Consider the following 17,047-nt stretch of genomic DNA (forward strand, 5'->3'; position numbering starts at 1 on the left):
GGTAGAGTCTACTCCGCCCTTTTTTATAAAGAGCAGCAGTGTTATCCACCCAGTCCAGGCGGTTGTTGAGGTGAACACCCAGGAACTTGTAAGACGTGACAATCTCAATGTCCTGTCCCTGGGTGTTCAGTGGTGAGGGGGAGATGGAGGGACACCGCCGGAAATCCACAATCAACTCCTTAGTTTTGCTGGAGTTGATCTGGAGGTGGTTTTCCAGGCACCAGTCAACAAAGTCCTGGACAAGTCCCCGGTACGACCCGTCATCCCCGTCCCTAATGAGGCCGACGATGGCGGAGTCGTCCGAGAACTTTTGCAGGTGACTGGTGGGAGACAGGTGTTGGAAGTCTGCAGTGTACAGTGAAAAGAGTAACGGTGCCAACACTGTTCCCTGGGGGACCCCTACACTGCACAGTACAGTCTTCGAAACATCATCCCGGGTCCTCACGAACTGTGGACGGTTGGTGAGGTAGTCCACAATCCAGTCCGTGAGGTGAGTGTCCGCTCCAGACAGCTCCAGCTTGTCCCTCAGGATGTTCGACCTGATGGTATTGAAAGCACTGCTTAGATCCAGGAAAAGGATCCTCACAGTGCTTCCAGGCGACTCCAGGTGAGAAAGTGCTCGGTGAAGAAGGAAGATGATGGCGTCCTCCACGCCGATGTCAGGTTGGTATTATTTATACTATACCTAGTTGAAAAACTGCCATTAATGCTCAGTAACAAATGACTCGATGACCATAGTGATGGGCTGATGACGCACTTGTATTCAGAAACCACTAGAGGGCGCTCTCTGCTCGGTTATCACTTCTTATGAAACCGAATCATTCTCAAAAAAAAAAGAAAATACAAATTTGAGACAACAAACCAAAAAGTTGTTCCTTTCATGCAATGACAAAATTATGAGGCGACAGCTGATTTCAGGTTGATAATAAACTTTAATTTCAAGTTAGGATGGACGGCTTTGGAACATAGAAAACACACATTTCCTTATAAACATATGTGATCCAGTAGAGTTTAACGGGCACCAGCAGTCGGAACCACGGTGACTTTTCGCCTTCTGGTCGGTTTACTTCACTCTCAAGTCACAAAACTTTGGAGTTGTGAGGATGCAGCAGTTCTTTTTTTTTTTTTTTTGGAGAATCGGGAATGAGCCTCACAACAGTTCAGCTGAGAATCAAATTGCTACTTGTACAGAACAAACATAATGATAAGTTAAAGAACACATTAAATATGAGGGTTCATTCGTCTGATCCGACCTTCTGTACAATTGTGTCATCGACCACTGCAGATATTTCAGTCACCACGCAGGTTTGACGCCTCACATTTACACAAGCAATACTTCTCCATGTTCAATTCTAGGATTCAACAAAAGGCACATCAACGACCATAAAGCGTATGAGTTATTGATTTTTTTTCTTTTTTTTTTATATATATAATTTTCCATCACATTCGCCATCTTTTAACCGACCGGTTATTACAACTTTTGTAATCAGAGGAAATATGAAACAATTTCACGAGTTAAGTGCTTCACGTTGCTTTAGCTTCATTATGAATTTCACACGTCGTCATAGAAACAATTTTACAGAGAACAATTCTGCAACTACATCAATCCGTAACAGATAAAGTGATATTGACGTCGGATTTAAATTGCTCATTCCCACGAAGATGGTAAAAAGGCAGAGGAAAAAAGTATAAATAACTCAATTGGAGTCAAAAGATCCCGACTCTAGATTTGAGCTGCTAAGTGACTGAAATGTCGCTTTTACAAAAAGGCATGAGAATAGTACAGTTGCAGTACAGTGTGGACAGTATTTTGGTAAATGTATTATACATCAGCACAACGACAAATACTTTATAAGCAGCTTCAACAGGGGAAAGAATCATTTCCGACGGTCCAAAAAACAAATCTTTACAACCGCGCAGCAGGTCGTCCTCGAGAGTCTTAGTATTTACAAACCTGGATGATGAACGAGTCAAACCCACACCCACGAATAAACTTGACAATGCTTATTAACAGTATTTGAATAAACTTTTTTTAGTAAATCTATTTATCGAGTTCCTTTTTTGTGGTGGTTTTTTTCATCTTTTAAACAAGAACCGCACAAAGGTAAAACTCACAGGGATAGAAAATGTTTAGCACGAGCGCACCAGCGTGTGTGAGTAATTGTACATTTATTAATGGCCTGCGTCAAGGCACTGCCACAATACAGGGAGGAGGAGGGGAGCTACTGCCCATCACTTGCACAAGACGGTCCATTCTAGTGTCGAGTATATATGGTGGGAGGTTACGGGGGGGAGGCAGGTGGAGGGGGTGGGGGCGAGCAGAGCTGCTATAGGTAAATGTCGTAGAAATCGTCCACCTCTTCGTGAAACAAGTCCCACTCGTCCTCCGAGTCCGTCACCTCGTCGTCGGTCTCGGCGGCGAGCAGCATCAGCAGCATCTCGCTCAGGTTGAACGCCACCATGTCGTCGTCGTCGTCGAAGGAGTCGCGGCTCTCCCGCTCCCCGAAGATCTCCCACAGAGGCAGCCGCCGCGAGTTCTGGAGAGGGAAGCGCATCCATTAGGAAATCTTATTTCTACAATCACGTTTGACATCATAGTAACACTTCTTGTTCCTTCCAGCAGATGGCGCCGTGCGCCGCCTTATCGCAGCTGTGACCAACCATTCATTGGCGGTGACTTCTGGTTAAAAATAAGATGCGACTTGTACACTTATGACAACAGGTGTGGATCCTTTACCCGGCTTCGGCTGCTGGACCCGTTCTGCCGCCGCTGCGTCTGCGGCTCCTCCAGCCGGCCGTCGGGAAAGGCGTGTTTGTAGAAGCAGTTGGAGCCGAAGGGACACGTGCCGCGGCCCTCGTCGAAGTACCGGCAAGATTTGGTCCTGCAGATAGTTCAAAAAGGATTTAAGAATATTTCCACCAGTGATGATGTAACGCTTTTTGCTGTGGAAAAAAAAAAACGGCCTCCTCTGCCCACTCTGCACCGTTTCACACTCGATGCAGGAATAAAACATGACTCTGCACTTAATTTTGCATTTGAAACAAACGGAGTGAAACGCTCTCGGTGTTTTAAAATAGCAGGATGATACAGGAATACATTTTATCATCATATTTACTATAATTGATAAAAGGTACCTCAATATAAAAATAAATAAATCGATCATTTGGTCATCATTGAACCTTTCATGTTACTCTTAAATGAGATTTAAAGATATCAGACCATATTAAAATAGTGAATAAACTCCTATCTTAATTTAAGCATTCAATGAAACATAGAAATACATTTTTATTTTAATTCAACATTAAACTGACCATTGTTTTATAGGTCAATTCCAAACAATTCTTAAATGCTTAAAGATTATAGTTTCGTAAATATGTTAATAGATATAGTGATGAAATAAATATTTTTAGCACCTAAAAGTATTTAATTGTTTTGCGGTGCTCATGCTAGCGTGATGAGCAATCAGACTGTGACGTTGTTGGCACGAACGTGGCTAATTATATTATAATGATATATTATAATACTATAATAGCCATTTATTTGCTCATGCCACTAACTGGTTTCAGAAGGGGGCGGAGTCACAAGTGAATGACTGACAGGTCTCAGTTGCGCGAGTGAGAACAGAATGTACAAGCACTGGCCATTTGTACCGATTGTTGACTTTTATATACAAGTTTTTATGAAAACACTTCGTCTCCTTATTGTGTCAACAACTCTACTCTCAGTGATGCTCCTACCCCATGCCGTCCTTGTACTTCTGGATGAGCTTCTGTTTGTCCTCCTTGTCTTCAACCCAGTACTCGCTCGGGATGACAAAGTTGGATGTGATTCGACATTCTGGACACGACCTGCACACACAAACGACATGAGCGGTTGGTTGCCAGGTAACAGCAATATCTTCGTGTTTATGGATGTTTACATTCTTTACACACATGCTTCCAGGAAGTTCGTGTGCTTCAGGGGAATGTAAACGACCTTTACTTTATATCAGCACTTTGGTTGTCATCCAAAGATTTGACCCCGACCGCTAATGCTAAACAGGTGACCTCGATTGACTTCATGTGTGCCAGTAAAATCCAGTCGGTGGCGAAAGGTGACATAGAAATGTGCATTTCTATAATATAATCCGACACGCTTGTGAAAGTAAGTAAGTAAGTAAGTAAGTCTTTTCCAGACCAGGGTCACAAAGCGCTTAAACAATCAAAACAATATTCATTAAAGTATATACTTTAAAGATCAAGATAAAACTGATAACACAACATGAGTTCCAGAAAATCAAGGAAAAGCCTGAACAAATAAAACGTCTTAAGACGTTAAAAGTAGTGACACATCGTGAACCCACTTGATGATCTTGCTCTCGAACTGCTTGGCGCTCCTCCACTTGCGGATGCACTTTAAACAGTAACAGTGGTTGCAGTTGGAGAGGATCCCGAAGCGTCGCTCGCTGGGGTTGGCCTTCTCGAACACCACCTCCATGCACACGCCACACATCATGTCCTTGCTGCGCTGGATGGCGAAGGAGATCTCCATGTCCTTCTCGTGGGCCTCGATGCACGCCTGTCGGGACGCGTCCCATTAGAAATGGAGCCCGAGGAGACGATTTTTAAAACCTCTCTACCTTGGTGTGCTCCGAGCGTTGGTTGGCGTCGGTCGGGTGGAGCACCTGCAGGCCGCACATGTCGCACACGTCGCCGTGGAGGTAGGCGCAGTTGAGTCCGTAGCGACACTCTCCCACGGCGGCGTACGGACACAGCTGCTTCTTCATCGCTTTGGTGTTCTCGCTGTCGATTTCTTCGATGAGCGGGACGGGGTTCGGCGCCTTCGACGGCTCGGCTGGAAAGACACGGCGAATAAACACGTCAGACTTTTCATTGAAATACGTCTTAATTTCAGGAAAAAGCATTAGATTGTCTTATACGTGTTTAAATACAAAATAAATAAAGATGTCTTGGTAACGTTAAGACTCTTAAACAGGTTTCTCACTTAAAGTTAATAATCCAGACATCAATTTTTACTGAACAGTGTCCAACTTTAGAAAGCATTTCCCCGTGTGTGTGTTTGTGTGCGTGTGTAAATAACAACAACTAAACCAAATGAAAACAGGAAGTATTTCAATTGACTCCCAGATTGGAGCAAGCAAACAACAGATCTTAAAATTTCAATGTCTTACCAAGGAACGTGTTCATGAAAAAATGTTCCATAGACAGTGGTTAAGTCGGAGGAAAAGTATGATGAGATGATGGCACGTCAGGTTTGGACCAAATTTAATGAGTCAGTCACAACATCAGCTTCTGGCAAAGATTATCCTTTGATGTGTAAATCTCCTTTTTTAAATATTTAGAGGAATAAGAACAACCGGAGAAAACTGTCTGAAAATTGTGAAAAGGAGGCTGTTTTATGGATTTTACAATTTAGTATTTTTTATAATGGCATTCATATCTGTGGATATCAATATGAAATAGGATTGGACTGCAAACTATTGTTGTCGTTTTTTCCCAAAACATAGGACGCCATTTTTAACATGAAAGACATCAGAGCTGGAAGGAGTCTCTGTGACATATGATTGAAAAAACAAAACATTAAAAAAAAAGAATCAGGTAAGTACAACATTCACACAATTGGAAAGGGAAAAAAAACATATTTGTCAAAAATGAACATTAAAAATGTACCTATGATCTATTGTGTCACAAAAATGTTTGCTAGTTTGAAAAAACATCATATATCACATTAGATTTATGGCGACAAATACTGTTAAAAAGTATTCAGGAATTTAAAAACTCTCCGAACCTACAGTTTTAAATATGTAAATACAACCCGTTTTACCACTACTCATTGTCAGTTCTTTCTAAAGTACCTCACAGACTGTAACTCACCCCGTCCACAGTATGGCTGCCCTGGAACAAACTCTGCGGCGTTGACCCAATCTCGTGCCCCTGGACCAGGTGTCGGCCCACTGGGATCTGGGTCGGGCTGACCGGCCTGCGAGCCGGTGGGTGGCGCAAGCGTCTGAGTTGTTGGCAGCTCCTCCTGTTTTGTTGGTTTAGAATGTTCAAACCTGCAGCGGCACACACACGAGCAGAGACGGTCATTTGGCAGAACTAACACAAGGTCCACAAACTAAAGGTTGATGTGTTGAATGATCAGAATTATTAAGACAATATTTTAAAAAGTATGGTCAGTATATGTTTTAATATTGGAATTCAGTAATAAAAAAAAAAGGAAAATAATAAATGTAAAGAAAACAAAAAGACATGTTTAAAAAATAAATACATTAATTATTACATGTAAATATACATCATGTTTAAAGGAGTCTCTGGAATTCTTCCTCCCGAGGTTCAACTGATTCCCGACACATGAATTCCTCGCAGCTGGCGTGAGAAAATACGTTAAATTCGATCGACAGTCAGCAACAATTGTCGCTACACAAGCCTCAATTGTCTCAAAACACATCACATGCAACTGTTGCGCCAGATCAGTGGCCTTGGCAACAGCCGAGAGCCCCAGAAAGGACAATCTTCGTTTGCGCCCCGGAACGTTTTGTTGACACTACGGTCTCCAGACACTGATAAAGCCGAACCATAACTTCAGGCACTGATACGTGACTCGAGGATTCTGCTCAGCTGTAAAGTGCAGGGACCGCTGATGTTTTGGAAAACAAATCTTGATGCTGGTTTTATTCCCAATTCCCCTTCCCAGCAACAGCAGAAACACAACAAAAAGAAAGACTACGCTGGAAATACAGTAGTCGGCTGCTTCGGTTTATTCTTGCCTGAAAGAAATGTGGATAATAATAATTTATATGTCAACACAGAAAACCAATATTTAAACCAGACTTGATATCTACATGTTCATTAGGTGACATAACAAAATGAGCTAATTTAGCTTATTTCAGAACTTTTTTTGACCAATTCATAAGCCAATTTCATCATATCTAGAAATGTAATTTAACGACCAATTAAATACCAGTCCTGCTCTAACCATCAAGGAAATGCTATGTATGTTCTTGCAGCATCACACAAATGAAAGGATGTGCAATATAACAAAAACATGACTTTTTTTTTTCTTTTTTTTAACTTGCAAGTATCACCAAAACATTATCCAATCTAAAAAGTATACTTTGATCAAGCGGGACTAAACTTTTTTAGGCACCTTTCAAATAAATCGAATAAAGCAAAGTTTGGAAAAAAAACATTAGGTCAGCCTAACCCAAATGAAAACACTCTCTGGAATGTTATTACGTTTACTGTTCCCCTGAACCACGCCTTTATCAAATGCCTGTGTTCAAGTAGTAAGTTCGGCTTTCAACGCAATCTTTAAGTTAAGGTCTTCTCTGAGGGTTACCAAATTAATCCACGTTACTTTTACTTTACTTTAAGACAGAGATGTCAATCAAAGAGGGTCCAGAATGAAAAGCAAGCTGGGATATGAAACATTAACGAAACTAAAACTTAAAAAAGCATGTTAGAAAAAAAAAAAAAAAAATTCAGAAACATCAGAAACTATACAAAAATCAAACATGTACAACTATTGCAGTGCATTATGGGTCATGTTTTGAGTGGACTGGACAACGTGACAAAAACAAAAGCCTCATTTAACGTATTCATTAAGAATCAACTTGGATTTTTGATCATCATTTAACGGAAACAAATAATCCTTGTATGGTATTTTATAGTGATTTATCACTTATGCAGCAACAGACATGTACAAAATAAGACAAATCAGTATATTTGAGAAGGCTGGAGGGAGAATAGAAGGTGCTTGATAAGAGCTTGGACTGTGTGGGAGCCTGCTATTTTGGTTGCTGTAGCAAGAGCACGAAAAGCTGGGAGGTGGATTGACTTGACACCTTATTAGGTAATCTGAAAAAAGTCCAAAATCTTCAACACCCTTCATTGTGTATAAAAAGCCTGCATTATGATTTTATAGAGGAACAACTGAACCATTTACTCACAGATTAAAAAGTTTCAGAATCATTTTATAAAGTCCAATCAATTAATGCTCATTTACAATTTTTTGAATATTTAACATGATCAAGTCAAGTGAAGTTTAAAACGTGCCCTTTCTCCAACTTCAACTAATATTTCTGCACATTGCTAGATAATGCTGTTAGATAAATACCCATGTATTGACCATGAAAACAAGGCAGTAGTTCACGTTACTTTCAAGACATATTTTCCATTTGCTTTTCCAGCATTCTTCAGAATTAGTCAGTGATGTTTTAACGCCATCATAAAACAGCGAAGAATAAGGGTCATTCTAAAAAAATGTGGTAACCCCTGAAGTAGCTTCTTTGTCATACTTGACACATGCTTTTAGGAATGCTACTTTGTATTAATGTTGGAAAATGTGAATGAGAAAAGAAAGGCAGTATTTTATTCAAGACCAACAATCATTTGTGCGTTTGTATTTTGTCAATATTTATATCTTACATATTTCACAATTGTACCGACGCCCCCCAAACTTTGCATGCCATTGTGCGGGAAGAAAATATTCAAACATTTAGCCCACAGAGGAACTTTTCAGTCCAATTCAACAGCCTAGAACACTGACTTTGACTGTTCACACGAACATCTTGTCTAATGTTTATTGAGTGCGGGCAGCGCCAGATGCTTTGTCATCATACAATGTCAGATGAATAAGGAATAGAGATCATCACATAAAATTGTATTATTTATATAACCCTGATTATATTGTTAAGACGGAATAGATTTATAAATATACAACAACTTGAAAATGTTCTAAATTCACAGCAAATTCACAGTAAATTCACACTGCTCATAAAATTTAAACCAAGGTTTGAACCACATGTTATACAGCTTATTTCATCATCTTCCAGCAAACAAAGCAACCTATGGGCGTTAATGTTTTCAACTTAGCCTCCTTAACTTAAAGTCTTCATACTGTGGACAGGGTCACATCAGGATAGACAGTGAGGTAACTTTTCATGTCAACCCCCAAAGTTTCAAATTACGACCAAGTTTTCCAAATCTGTTGGATTCTGGCATTATGCAATGCTGATGACAGAAGGCCAGCTGATCAGATGTTCCAGTTGCATTTGAATTAAGCCTTTTATTTTTTAAGCACATTGATCAGTCATGAAGCGAATAATTACCATCAAAGACAAACAATTGCACAATAAGCAATTCATCAGAAATCTAAGGACAGATTCTAACTTTGAAAACACAGGATCATAACTAAAGTAATTTCATGAATTTGAAGCACTGTTGCAAACCCTGCTATTGATCCATTTGGCAAATGAGCACTGAACCAAATGTTTGGTCTCGATGTTAAAAATAACAAAACACCTTTGATCTTTAACCAGAAGTAGATACTGTAATAGACTATAGACAAGTAAGTAAGTAAGTAAGTAATATATATTTATATAGCGCTTTTCGAGACCAGGGTCACAAAGCGCTTTAACAATCAAAACAATACTCAAAACAGTACATACTTCAAAGATCAAGACAACACCGAGAACAACACAGGAGTTCGAGAAATTCAAGGAAAAGCCTGCACAAATAGAAACGTCTTAAGATGTTTCTTAAAGGAGTCAGTAGACTCCATCAAGCGCAAAGAGAGAGCAAGTGCATTTAAAACATTGTAAAGGTGGAATGGTAAAAACGATATTGAATGAGCTACTTCGGCCTTAAAAAAAAAGAAAAAAAATTATTCCAATACAGAATTTCAAAACTTATTTAGGGAATTGAAGTTTCCCCATAAAGCATTCAATTACATATACTATATATTCCCCATGATTTCACTACATTTAATAAACATTTAAAAAAATGCTCACCTAGAAACAATTTTTTCAATTTTTTTTTAGTGCATTAATAATTTGTTTATAAAGTTTGAAAACAGCAAAAAACATCGCTAAGACATGAGCTGGCCCATCCATCACACTTTTACCTAACCTCTCCAGGTGTATAGTGATATATATTTATATATATATCACTATACACTCTTTATTTCTCTTTGTTCTTGTTCTTATTTTATTTTGATTATTTTGCTGTATTTGCTGTGGATAATTGGAAAAAAAACAATTTCATGAAGGAGACCTCCTGAGGGATCAATAAAGTTCTACCTAACCTATATTAACAAATGAGATGTAGTATCCCACAACATATTTAATCAAGCGGCCTTGTGTTTTTGACAGAACGTGGGCAAAGTGCAAGTCCCTGATATAGAATTCCAGATTCTCCACATGTAAATAGTCTGGGAAGTAAAGGGACTCGGTGGGGAATATAAGTAAAGTTAAATGCTACAATGCAACATGAGTAATGGGCCATGACAGCCAGTGTGAAACCATAAAAGGAAATCCTGCGCTATCACTCTTCCGTGATGGTGAGAACCATTACGACACACCGTTAACCAGTCTGTTCCCAGGAAGTCACTGGAGAGCGGCTGTAGAGGTGGGAATAGGGGGGCGGCGGCGGCGCATGCATATATAAATGAGGGAAGGAAGGCGATGCGGCGGAATGAACCTGAAGAACCCGGCAATGGTGGAGGAGGAGGAGGAGGGCAGCAGTTTAGGGAAATCACAGCAGAGAAACGGAGTGTTATGCAATTGTCGAGCAGGCTGCGGCGCACTCTGTCTGGCCTGAGGGCTGCACGGGAGACAGACAGAGCGAGACAGAGCCCGTCACAATAGACAGACCCCCAAGGGAATCCGCCATAATAAACCCCCACAGCGAGTCTTTATCTGGACTCCGAAGGCCTCGTGGGGTCACGGAAATAATGAGGACACCCTCCCTTTGGCGACGCTCCATCAGAAGGATGCAGGAATGCGACTTTGCGAAGCAAAACAACAACATAAAAAACAAAGGGGACTCTGGGTGAGATCATATACAATGCACATTGACTGTGGTGGCGGGCCAGGATATGATAGTGTCCCTGGTGGCGTTGCCATGAGTTATCGTCAACGCCGCGGTAACTATGGGGATGCTCCTCCAGCCAGACATCAAGCAGACAGCGTCTGTACGAGCGGGGCTGCTGCTGTCTGGGTACACTCCACAACAGAGCGTCTGCCTGATCTGCTTCTCAAAAGAACCCCACCACTGCATGCTAAAGACCTCCACTGCAAATCCCCTCCAGAAGGATAGAACCTGCCCTGCTCCCGGGGTTCTGTGATTTATCAACCAACAGCACATTTGTGCTTTTGTTTGACCCTCAGTGCCTTCAATGTGCTTACACAGCTGTTTAGTCACTGTGGCAATATATACGTGGAGATGCAGGAAAAGGAGCAGTGACCTGAATCCAAGCCTCTTTGGCAGACAGACGATCTGGGGAAACTCAGACACAAAAGGCAGCTAAACCACTTGTCTCAGCCCATCATAGTGTGCTTCTTTGGAAAACCATTGAGCTGCATCTTAAATCCTTACGTTCCAATACGTCTTTTTCCAGGTCCTATGCTAGAATTCTATCAATCTATTTGCAGATTATGCAGCCATTTGTGCGCGTTATCTATTCTAGATTGTCCGAAACAAGTTCTGCCAATTTTTTTTTACTGTGAACAACTGCAAGATGAGCAATTTCATCAAGAGAATCAATTGCAAGACTTCACATTGTCACAGGCGTTGTTATTTTGACTTATTACTTTTGACTTTGTCCTTCTACAGATGGAGTGTAATTTTAATTCTACACTACATTTTGTCAAACCTTTAACTGCTGACCTTGACACTGCCAACAAGGTTGATCTTATCTCGACAATCCAGACACCCGGGATGATTTCCCAAGAGTGACTGAGAAAAAGATAGATTACACATCTTGAGAAAGTTGCTTATCGAGTGGGAAATGATCCAGACTGGTTTAGTGAAAGTAAGAACGTATTAACATAAACATTTTTTTTGTTGTTGTTTTTTTTCAAATACATCTAACTGAAATGAGGGGACCGCAAACAGTGCGACTTAATACTCTTTGCTAAATGGGACAATAATGAACCTGGTTGGAGGTCAATACTGAAACATTTTAATTATCAGTTTAAGATATGCCTTAATTCTTTCTAAATTGAGGAAAGTAAAGATTTTTTAAGAATCAAAATTGTATTTCTTTATTTGTGATTTAGCTTGATTTAACAAATAGAAAGTTGAAGCGAAAGGAAGTGAAAATAATAAGAAAAAAAATGAGTTTGTGAATTATGCGGTGCATTGCATAATAACATTTTAACGGTCAGGACTATGTGACATTTTGCAACACAGCTCTACTGGATCTACTGACTCCTTTAAGAAACATCTTAAGACGTTTTTATTTGTTCAGGCTTTTCCTTGATTTTCTGGAACTCCTGTTGTGTTTTTCAGTTTCATCTTGATCTTTAAAACATATACTTTATTGAATATTGTATATAATAATTGTTTTGATTGTTTAAGCGATTTGTGACCCTGGTCTGGAAAAGCACTATATAAATAAAAATTACTTACTTACTTACATTGGATCCTACATCAACATATGAAGAAAATGTATCTTTTAACTTCCGACTAGAAGACATCACTTGCAGTAATTCACTTGTATAAAGCAGATAGTATGGCTAGTTGTAAACTAAAAAATAATTTCCAGGATTCTACGTATGCATGTGCGGCTTCATGTGACGACGTGAACCCTCAACGAGGTAACGCTGAGCAACACGCTGACATAAGTGTTGGTCTCAGGTGTCAGTGGGACCGGAGGAGCAGGCTCGAATGTTCGTGAGAAGTCTTTGCCACCAGTCATTAGTCCAGACTAACCATCTTGTTTTAGAAGGGGAGCCGTCCAAGAACGAGTCAAGTTAACGTGGCAGATGAAAACAACGCAAAACAGCGATGTAAAATGTTGCTCTTTTACCTGCAACGGTCTCCAAACACACAGTTTCCCTTCTGGAAGAACTTGCAGAACATGGCTGCTGGCTTGCTGTTGGTCAGATCGTGGGAATATCGACAGTTGTCACCTTCTTTGCAAAGACCATGCATAAAATATCTGGAAACAACAAAGGGAAAGAAATGCATTAAAACACATGAATATTTTCTACATTCTCACAGAAGCAAAAACAATTACTGTGGAGGGTTTTAAGCTATTATAATGAATTGTACAGCCAGCACACAGTACTTCAATTAGAAAAACATTTTTGCAGATAAAGATTCAAAGATCGATTGGAAATTTGACAATAATGAAAACATCAAGATAGTTGTTTTGCACAGTTTCAAATAAGCCAGTTGGGGTGAACTGTTCCATTTATCTTAATCTTTAATAACCAGAGTTCAGTTTAAAATGAAAAGGCCTCATATGAGTTACTAATCACTAGATAAATCGACACAACTATGCAAAACTATATCCATTGATACGTTTTAAACAATGTCTTTAATTGACTATCTGAAACAGATTCCACACTCATTCGTTTTGGTTCATTGGTATTCTTTCTATCAAGCATTTTCAACTTTATTCACCTTCGGGTTTAGATTTCACAAAATTGCAGTTCCAGTAACATTTGTGATGATGAAAAGCACTGAATTTCTGCAGAAACTAACAAAGCTCAGGTTTAGTCGCCCATGCTCTAATGCAGAACATTCTTTCTCCGACACAGCTGCTGGTTATCTTATTCAAGAACATGCGCTTGCCCATTTATTTAATCAACTTGTACTAGGTTAAAGTGGCTGCAGATAAAAGCTTGAAAGTGTTTACTAAAAAGAATATATATAACTACTTATATTTGCTTTACCTTTGATACATTCTGCTTTTATTTGTCATCAAAGGATATAATCCAATTAATTATCAAGGTCTTTATGACATAACTGAAAACAGCCTTAGAATATAGACTTAGAACTAAAGCCAGTTCTTTATAGTACTTTTGTACACTGAATTTACAATACTTTTTCTCAATAAAAACACTTATATAGAATGGAGGATTGCACGTTTAGATCATCAACTTCTTTATCTTGTCCAAAATTATTTAAACTATTTAAGCTTCGGATAACTGTTTTTTTTCTTTTTAATGACAAAGAATAAAAGTTCCTTTCAATATTTAACGAACTACAGTTATTTTGTGGCACCAACAAAAATGCTTCGGTAGTACCAAGTATTCAAACATGCCTTGTTTTTCAGTGCCAAGTTTTGGCGCTCAAGCTTTATAGTGTTTTAATTTTTGAAAAAGTACGATTAATTTGTGACTTTTTTTGCAAGAATTAATTTGCACTGGAAGTCATTTGTTTTTTTTTGGTAAAAATTAAACAGCTTGTAGTGGAAATGTATGGGAGCTTTGTAGAAAAAGCATTATCAGTAGTTAAGGTTTTACATTGAAATCACAGTATAATGCATTCACGGTAACACATATATATATATATATATATATATATATATAGCCAAATGTAAATGTTTTCCTGTTGACCTTCTCTGTCCCATGCTTTTCAATGCACCATAGAAATTCAGACGTATTTGAACTCACCACAAAAAAAATGTCGATTTCTTCGATGTTTTAATTTGTTAACCAGGTTTAGTCTCGTTTAGTCCTGCAGCAAGTGTTCTTTTTGGTAGGGTGCGGCAAGCATCGCTTAGCTGCAGTGTGCAACACAGTATGTGGAACAAGAGATGCAAGTGTGGACTGAAGTTCGAGTCGCTGCGATGAGTCACGCAACTAGCAAAGAGAAGGCTAGCGGAGGTAGTTTATTTCTTTTTCTAATCAGATTTTTTTTAATCATAAGCAATGAATTTTTAAATTTTAGTATTAAATTTCATACCCATTATATTTAGTAAGCGTTTATTCGGAGAATATATACATTTGAAAATGTTTTGATTTATCAGCACTGGCATGGAGTTGAATGAATAGCTTGACATTTATAAAACAAAAAACAGGAGGATAAAGAAAAAGAATGATATTATATGTAACATGTTCGATGAAGTCACTTAGAAAGGAAAAAAACGGATACATGTGGTGACAGAGAACACTGGTTGTAATGTTCCACAGCTATGGGAACAAAAGAGTGACGGTGTCTTTCTTCGGAACCCCAAAGACTAGTCTTTCACTAAAGAGGCTGCCCAGCATGTAAAGGGTGACACGGGTTCTTGAACAAGGACAAGCTGGTCCCCCACTAGCTCTCCTGGGTCATGTGAACATCCAATGACAGAACCAGAAACCGTTTATCGAGTCTTTAAAAAATATAATTTCCTATTCTTGTTGACAGTCAATGCATCTTTCTTCTCGTGTGTTTTTATTTTTTGTTTTTATTTTATTTTGATTTTATTTTATTCTGTTAATAGTGTTAATATTTTAATATTGTAAATAATTTGTATATTTTTAAGATCGTTTTATTTTATTATCTCTTTTATCATTTCTTTTTTCATTGTGCTGTTGTAAAAGTGTGTTTCCCCTCTGGGGATGAATAAATGTATTCTATTCTATTCTATCTATAATATATATATATATTTCACGAGTAAACATAAAGTGAGCTTTTAATGCAAGACATGCGAGTATTTTCCGCTTCTTAAATCAGTGAGTTTCAAGTTTGATCTGAATAACGGACAGACCTTTTTTTTCGTCAACACTATACAACAATACTGATGACGTTAGAACACGTCCTAGTTTAACAACATTTTCTGAGTGATCAAGTTTAAGCGCCAAACATCTCTGACAACATTTTCCCAAGTTTTCATTCAACAAATGTTAAGTTATACATTTATTTGTGAGTCAGCCAACTACTTTTAAATTGATTGAATCGCACACTGATTTTCTTGTGGACACACTGATGGTCTGTTTGACCAGCCATATTTACTGCAATTTCTCTTCCGCTATTTCAAGAATTTAATCAATAAATATAGAACATAACAGTGCTTTACGTTCCCATTACCGTGCATTTAAAACAACTTTATGGCGTGTTGGTTTAATCTGGTTCCATTCATTTGATCTCCAAGCGCTTTGTGACCCTGGTCTCGAAAAGCGCTATATAAATAAATATTACTTACTTACTTACATTTTTAGCCGGAAATGTTGTACTTTCCCATCAAACAAATAAAAAAGATTAACATCATTATTAAATATAGAGCCGGTTTCAGTTTCTTTGTTAAGCAGGCATTTCAAAGATACAAAACTTTGTAAAAATTGGGTAAATATTAAGCAAGTTATGGGATTATGAAGTCTATTGACTTAGTAGTTTGACAATAAGTTTTCACCGGTTTTAATAATACATAAATGTCTTTAATATAATAATATATAATATAATATTGAATCACAGGCGATAAAATAATTCTTATATCACTGGAATCCTCTTGACAAGACCCGTCTGATAACACACGTTCCATATTAATCATTTTATCCTTAAACTATTACACACACACTTATTTAATGGGCCTGTCGGTGTCACAACTGTCACATCCTGAGAGATGAGAGTGAAACTGACAGTTTGGAAAAAAGACAGCCGACATTTTTAATTTGTCAAACAGGATTTTTACTTTTCATTTCGGTTCGGTTCCAGGGCTAGACGGGCACCGGTGGCGCCAGTGTGTTGTGAAGCACGCCGAGCAACAACAACACCACCGGAGCTAACGTTAGCTGGTCAACAACAGCTGAGCATCGCCGCGCTGAGACGCGCTTGTCATCCGTCTTTTCGACGGCGAAACGCGGTCCTAAGTACCTAGAACCACGGCCAGAAGCCTCCACGACAACACGACACCGGTCGCTGAGCGTGTCCTACCTGCAGGTTACGTGTTTGGTCCAACCTCCCGTCACTGGTGAAGCCGCCGTAGACGCTGCTGCTGCCTCCGCCATTGCTGTTTATGTTGAGACGTTAGAGCCGGATCTTCCGGACAGCTCCGCTCCCACTCGGCTGTTTCCGGAGACGCGATGTCGGAAACAGCCGAACAAAAAAAAAAAGGTCGCTCCTCTGATTTGACCACAAGTCGACGCTGTTTCTTACGGAAGAGGATTCTGGAGAAAATACGAGTCTACGTTTCTGACTTTAACGGGAGAGCTCTTACTTTAATCTCAGAATTCTCGCTTTGAAGTCAAATGTTAAGATCTTTTTTTTTCCATTTACCTTAGTTCTCTTTCGTAGTTTCTCCACTTAATACGTATTTTCTGCTCGTATTGAC

At 39.1% G+C, this 17,047-nt stretch overlaps 1 protein-coding gene across 1 annotated transcript; it reads right to left on the bottom strand.

Moving 5' to 3' along the window:
• Positions 1–912: 912 nt before the first annotated feature.
• Positions 913–16,817, bottom strand: mkrn1 (makorin, ring finger protein, 1). Its single transcript, XM_087787380.1, has 8 exons — positions 16,651–16,817; positions 12,815–12,946; positions 5,875–6,056; positions 4,620–4,834; positions 4,344–4,558; positions 3,739–3,849; positions 2,738–2,882; positions 913–2,537 (listed from the first exon to the last, which is right to left on the bottom strand). Exons 1-8 carry the CDS (start codon positions 16,722–16,724, stop codon positions 2,328–2,330), a joined length of 1,284 nt encoding a protein of 427 aa, XP_087643506.1. The 5' UTR covers positions 16,725–16,817; the 3' UTR covers positions 913–2,327.
• Between the last annotated feature and the right edge of the window lie 230 nt (positions 16,818–17,047).

Source organism: Callionymus lyra, chromosome 3, assembly GCF_982586985.1.
Source record: "Callionymus lyra chromosome 3, fCalLyr1.hap1.1, whole genome shotgun sequence".
NCBI classification, from domain to species: Eukaryota; Metazoa; Chordata; class Actinopteri; order Syngnathiformes; family Callionymidae; genus Callionymus; species Callionymus lyra.